This window comes from Alligator sinensis, unplaced genomic scaffold, assembly GCF_000455745.1.
Source record: "Alligator sinensis unplaced genomic scaffold, ASM45574v1 scaffold659_1, whole genome shotgun sequence".
In the NCBI taxonomy this organism is placed as follows: Eukaryota; Metazoa; Chordata; order Crocodylia; family Alligatoridae; genus Alligator; species Alligator sinensis.
The window spans coordinates 1017420-1024555 of record NW_005842265.1 but is presented as its reverse complement, the minus strand read 5'-3'; the positions used below and the strand labels follow the sequence as shown (position 1 = coordinate 1024555).

Here is a 7136-nt window from a genome sequence, read left to right as displayed (position 1 = left end):
GTGGCAGATCCGCTCTGCGTAGCCTGGCAGTTGCCCCATGGCGCGCGTCCAGTTCAGGTCAGCAGGGTGTTGTGCGCTGTCTGGGAGCTGGGGCCGATCCGAATCCCCAGCTGATCTGAATCTCCAAATCTCTCCAAATCTTTTCCGAATTGATTCGGAGGCTTCAAATTTGATTTGAATGTTTTAATGGGTCTCCCGATTCGGATTCAGATATTCGGCCACCGAATCAGGCCAAATCTCCTCCAAATTGGTAATCACTCTTTATCCACTCCTTCTTTTGATAGCGGTGCAGAGCCGGGATGCAGCCTGGTACCACTCACTAACAGCACCACTTAGCGATGATCAGAAGAAACAACTTCAAGAAATTTACACACTGGCAGAACAGCGGCGAAATGCAGCAGGTCAGTCATATTTCTGGGGCTATTTTATGTGTTGTAGGGACTCCAGGACTGCATATAGAAGTGTTACCTATATAATTGTAACATATCTATATGCAGTCCTGGACATGCACACGCATGCATTATATAACATGCATCCGTATATACTGTTGAGCCTGGGTCTTAGATAAAACTTAACTATAAATTATGTGTATTCCTGTGGTGTCCCTCTGCTCTGAGGTTGTGTTGGAATCATAGAGAAGTAGGGCTGGAAGGGACCTCCAGCAGGATAGATTTGATTTAAATTAAATTTAAATCATGATTTAAACCACAATTTAAATCACTGGTCAGGAAGCCTCAATTTAATTGTTTTCTACAAAAACATTTCTGTTGTTTGATATCCTGTATTTAACTTCTTGAAACTTTGCACTTTTAGAGAAAGGTAAGGTCTTGACTGTGTGTACATAGACTTGCAGAGAGACAAGAAGGCTGTGGGTAATGAGGTCTGTTATTTCTCATCTCCATATACTGCTGTCAGCAAGGATGTTATCTCTGGAGACAACAAACTCTCCCTATGCCTGAAGAAGGGTGTGTGTGTCCAAAACCTTACAAAGAACAATTTTTCCAACTATTTAGTTGGTCCAATAAAAGATATCACATCTAGATAAAGTACCTTGTCTGCCTATGATCTCTGGAGACACAAATCCGCAGTTTGAGAACTGAAACTAAGCATTACAGAGATGCTTAATGGGATCTTCTCAACTGAGCATTAAGTCCCATTGGGTAGAGTGATTTTGTTTGATTTTTACTAATCTATAGAGGAGCCTCTGGGAACCCCATAATATTGGGCCCCTGATACAGCCCATGGCTTGTTGTGACCTATATATAAAACTTCTAAAAAGGTTACAAGACTATATTGTCTCAAACAGTATATAATTAGAAGTTATTATCCCTATTCCATGATGATATCTTTGAGCTTTATCATAAATTAAAACTATCTTTATATAAGTTTATTTTTTAAAGTATCTTAAAAAATAAAAAATATGATTAAATAAAAAAATATGATTTAAATAAAAAAAAATCCAACCCCCTGCCTGAGTCAGGTTCATCTATATTATTCAATAGGTTGACTCCTCTCTGGCAGATGGAACCCTTTAAATAGGGTCTGAGCTAGATTTTCAGATTCAAATTGTTTAAGTGGACAGTCGATTAAGGCTGTCAGAAACTGTTAGCTATCCCTGTGTTCAAGAGTATGATAAACCATAGTATATTTAATGCATTTAACGTTTTGCCACTAAAAGTACTTATTCATAATAAATAGACAAAAAGAGACATGCATTGCTGGAAATAAATTCTTGTGCAGAGTAATGTCATGTATAGTTATTCTACAATTAAGTCATCTCTCAGTCTCCGTTTAGAGCTACATGTCTGTGTTTATATGTAAAATTGTAGTAGTAGATTATATTTTTTTATCACTGCAACTGCATGCTAAGACTGAAACTTTTGTGGCAGCAGAGAGAGTTTGATTCATAATCTTCTGAGCAGGGCTGTGTAGAAGAGAGAGATTTGCCCTACACAAACCACTTTTATATCTTTTTTTTTCTTTCTGTCAATTTTAGAGACTAAGACTATAGAACAACAAAGTGGCTACACATTTGACAACAAAGAACTCATCCCATCATTTAACTTTGGTGGAAGTGCTCCTGGTGGCAACTGAAGGAGAAGCTGTAAAGGACTGTGGGAAGGGTCTCATCATTGCATTCTTATTCTGAGTGGTTAGGGGAGGGTAATGTTATGCTGCAGAAGGTTCCCTGGGATACAGTGGTGCACTTCCTCCACCAGAATGCTCTTTCTAACCAGCTACTGTAATGTACAAATTCTTGTGGTGTTTTTTTTTTAATTTGATGGACTGAAAAGAAAGCGTCCTGTCCTCAAGGAAATTGAATGACTGGGAGGGGCCCGGTTGAATCTAATTGAGTTGCACTTCTCAGGTTTTCGCCGTGCAGAATTGCTGGATTCATATGGATAACAGTGCCTTCTGTTGTACATGGATTGCCTGAACAAATGAATTTTAGAGCGCATTGTAATTTTTTAAGTGTAAGGACATTTCTAGATACACTGTAAGCCTTTGTTTCATGTTTTCCGGTTATCTGCCTTTTATTACATGACTTAGTTATATGTCAGTGGCATACACATTGCTGGATTCAAAAAAAAGTCATCTCAGCTTCCCTATTTGATGCAAAACTTTGTGTTGGGAAGTGTCTTTGGGAATTGTAAAACATACACTGATGGTATCAAGGGTTCTTATTAATATGCAGATCTTCTACAGTCTTCTTAAATTATTTCCATTAGCCTCCAACTCAGCCCGTGTCCTTGAAATCTGTCTGCTGAAGGTACCCATTTTGAGTTGTAATGACACTCGTGACCTTGCAGATTCTGATCCCAAACCAGCACTGATACTAACTTCCATCTCCACAAATGGTGTCAGTGATCAAGCCTTTGCAAGTAGATGTTCTGCTGGACACCTTTGTATTTTCAGGTTTCTTGCTAAATACTGAGCTTTACAGATTCACACAGATTCATAGACGTTTAGGGCTGAAAGGGACCATGTGAGATCATTGGGTCCAGCCCCCCTGCTCTGGGCAGGAAAGACTGCTGGGGTCAAATAACCCCAGCAAGGTGAGTATCCAGTCTCCTTTTGAAGATCTCAAGGGTAGGTGTCCACTGGGAGTCTATTCCAGAGTCTGGTCACGTGAACTATTTGGGGATCCTGGAAATTCCTTTTATTTTTTTTTAGTAACTCATCATTCCAGCTGTAGTACTGAACAAATAGAGTCCAAAACATTTAGAGCAATAATTTATTTTAATGGATTGGGGGAAACCCTTCAAATCCTTACTCTTGTATATGTGAATTTCTGCTCTACATTCCATGTGGCCCTTCCTACCCTGTGTTGACATTTGGTCACCTGTTTAATTTTTTTGAGTTTAAAAGATTAGTCTCATATATTCGGAATGTATAACTGGGTGTTTGTTTATTTGTTTACAAAACTTGTCTTTAACCAGACACCAAGTAAATATTGATTTTCATAGAACCCCCTTTACTCTGACTGAGGAGTTAACAAGGTGAAATGATAGCGTTACTTAAAATGGTTAAGCATTTTAAAATGAGGATTGGAGATAGAATCTTTAGTTCAGATTTTGTGTCTTTGTGCATGTTCATTTGTTCAGGGCCCCAAAATATTTACCAGACAACTGTTAACCGGAGACTAACACGTAGAGTTGATGAGCCTTCTGTCTGGAATAATACCTGCGTGAAAAAACTTGGCCCCTCCTTCCCCTTTCACCACAACCTCTGCTATTGCAGTGGGTGAGAAGGTGCCAGGCCTGGATCCTGTTCACAGCATTCATCTTTTATACTAACCTCTAGGCTGTAGATGTCTGATAAATCTGAAGCCCTCTCTTACCTGGCTGCTGGAAAAAGAGCATTCTCTCTTCTGCCCCCAAATCTTTACTACGCTGGGGTAGAAGGTCCTCTACTACCTTACCCATTCCTGAGCCTTGTGTTAGGTGCACTCCAGAGCTGACCTCTGCTCCAGCTTTTACTGACTTTTCAAAGCAGCTGCCAAGTAAAAATAACTTGAATCTTTCAGTTTTTCACTACTGCATCCAGATTTCTGAATAACAGCCATGAAAATTGCTGTGACTTTTTGACATGTTTTTCCTTTGCTAAAGCATGAGAAAAGTTTGAAAGCTATGGGAGTGTGAATCTTCAAAAATGACAATTTTTTTTTACTGATCAATATGAGACCCTTAAAAAGGCTTCATTATCGGATGACAGATGCTTGATCCTTTTTTAAAAATCGGGCACTTACATCATTTGTCACTTGAAAATGTAGCCCGGGAAATGTCTATTTTCAATGTTAGGACAGTTTTACATCACTCTAGGTTCAATTTAATCTGAGTTTCTTTGAAACCATGGAAGCTAGAACCTTCTTCACAAATTTTAAAAACATTCTTCAGAAGTTGATGGCATTGATTTCCCTACCCACAATAGACAAGAGAAGCGTCTTTCCCCTCAGTAGGGATTAGGCAAGTATAATTCTTTGTTTATTTATGAAATGGTAGATTGTAAGGGAAATTTTCTTCAAGCCCTCTCCCCACCAGAACACAGGAGGGAAAAGCTAATTCAAACAGTGGCATAGTCCCAAGCTAGCTTTTAGGAAGTAATATGTTCAAGCAGAAATCTACTTTTGCATGGTGTGGCATCTTTATGTCCACCCACTTGAACCCTGGTTGCTCCCAAACTCTGCTTCTTGTATACTTTTCAAATGAAATGCCAAGGAAATTTCATCCAGATGTTTCTTTCAGTGGGTTTTGATCTGCCGTGTGGTGTCTGGAATCTTTGCTGTCTATTTCACAGTTTGGGTCAGAGGCGATGTCGTAGGGGACAGTGCATGAAAAGGGTTAATAGCTCTCCCTTTCCCAAGAGATTCATGAGCAAATGTTTCCCCTGGCAAAAGCAAACATTAATTATTTTATTCCTTTTTTGAAAAGGGATTTAATTGAAGATGATTTATGGGGCCGCTAGCCTCCCCCTTTACATGTGGTTTTGTTTTAACATGATATGTGTACATTTATATATGATCATAATAGGTAAAGGAGTCTGGGGCTTTTCCTGAGTTGCGTCCAGCTTGTAGTGTGTTAAAGGGACCTGTCTTTGAAGCCAAGGTAACCATGAAATATCAGATACCAGCAACAGTGAACTGAGCATGATCTAATTCTCTTTGAAAATGCAGAGACTTATGAATGTATTGTAAAATAAAACAAAGGCTGATAACCAGTAACTTGTACTGCCCTGTGCCCATGCTCACTGATGTGTGAAAGTGATTATATGGATGCCATGGGAGCTTATGTATTAAATTAGCTTTGTGTAGGTAATTCTAGCAAGTGTTAATTTATATGATAAGCTTCTTTTTTTCAGATAAAATTAACTGGTCCTGGGTGTTGAATTTCAAATGCTGTTCTGTCGTTCTTAAAAGGAAAATAAGACTCACCAGAAGGTTTGGTTTTCTCTTTTTACTCTGGTGTCTTTTCTCTGAAAAGGGAAGAACATGGTCTGCTATCACAACAGAGCAAAACCTTATAACTATAATGACTAGCTCCAGGAAAAAAGCAGAGTATTTGACTGGAGAAAACGTGTCTACAGTCTGATTAAAATTGACATGTTATAGCCAAGTCTGAGACCAAACATGTCAACAGTACAATACAGAGTGACAATGTGACATTTTTCCCTTCAGAAGGAAAAGGGTTTTTCTGATGAGAGCTATAGAACTACAGGAGTTACTACTCCTTTAGAGTTTACCATTTGTCCATGTGGAAAAGTTCAGTCTATTTGGTGGACTGATGGCTTACATAAACTATTAACAGACAACAGCAGATATTAGGACTGTAGGATTGTTGAGCCCTACAAGGTGCCTTGAGGCCCTTGTTAGCTTGATGAATCCTGGACAGCACACCTCCTTAGTGCTGTCTCTGGTATCTTCCATCAAACCTTCAGCCTCAGAGGGTGTTCAGAATGGGTAGAAAGGTAAAAAAACAACAACAAAAAACAAAGTCTTGAAAGATTATAGCTGTGGGTCTTGTGCAGCCTGGTCTGATCATGAGTGTCTGTTTCTAGAGTCATACCTCTCCTTTGTCAAACACAGACAATACAAACATACCGACACCCTCCTTGACTGTAGCATGAGAGAAACAGTGCTTCCATAGTTAGTTCCTAATATGGACAGGTATTACAGATCCCAAAATGTACTTGGAGATGTGTCTTCTATCCCTTTGAATTTATCTTTTCTAAAAGTTGAGGTAAGAGTGCACTTACCAGAGTACAGAGTCCTAATTGCAAGAGAGGCCAGTCTCCCCAAATGGGAGCTTATGCATGACCAGGAATCAATCTGGAACAGAAAGAAGTAAAACAATATTTGTTTTATCAGCACATCCTGCGGCATCTCCTGCTAATGTCAAACAATACTGTGGCTCACTCCTCAGGGCTCTCTTGCTTCTTGATGGACACATCTACATGTGCACATTTATTGCATAGTAACCAAAATTTCTGTGCAGTATGGGTGCGTGTCTATACGTGCTTGCCCATACTGTGCAGTAAATGTGGCAATTTATGCTAAATATATGCCTGATTAGTTACTGCACAGTAACACGTGTGCACTCCTTACTGCGCAGTAACATTGTGTATATAGACTGACTTGGGACTAGCTTGAGTCCCAAGTCAGTACACACACAAGGTTAATGCACTTTAATGCCTGCACGTGTAGACACTGGCCTATTACCGCTTACTGTGGAGTAATTTACTGCACAGTAGATTTAAATTAGCGTAAATGCATATGTAGACACTCCTGATGAATGATACTTTAAGTCCAAGAACCTTTGTGGCTCTTCAAAAAGGCAGTGAATTATATTTCTCAGATCTCAGAAAAGTATATGAATGACGCATCTACTGTAACAGCTTCTCAACTGAGTAGAACAACACCTAATACACCTGGTGACAGTACTCCCTGGCATGTTGTATTTTGTCTCAAGCAGATGAACCATATTAGAGACAAATCTTATATCAACAGCAGTGAAGACCGCCATATTGTTTCTTTTAGAAAGAAATCAGAAAGACATAGACAGAATGTATGACTTGGTCAAGTTCCTGCTTTTATACCCTCTTCCAAGAAGTTGCTGGTGAAAACAAAATACACTATAAAG

General features: G+C 39.3%; 1 protein-coding gene across 3 annotated transcripts in view; it reads left to right on the top strand.

The window, feature by feature from the left end:
- IPO8 (importin 8) overlaps positions 1-5415 on the top strand; it is a 73303-nt gene extending 67888 nt beyond the window's left edge. For 2 of the 3 annotated variants that reach the window (XM_025209051.1, XM_025209052.1), the window contains exons 26-27: positions 285-401; positions 1997-5414. In XM_025209051.1, coding sequence (XP_025064836.1) covers positions 285-401; positions 1997-2094 — 215 coding nt within the window. In that variant the 3' untranslated portion in view covers positions 2095-5414. Of the gene's footprint in view, positions 1-284; positions 402-1996 lie in introns of all 3 variants that reach the window. The other variant, XM_025209053.1, reaches the window with a different exon arrangement.
- Positions 5416-7136: the final 1721 nt, after the last annotated feature.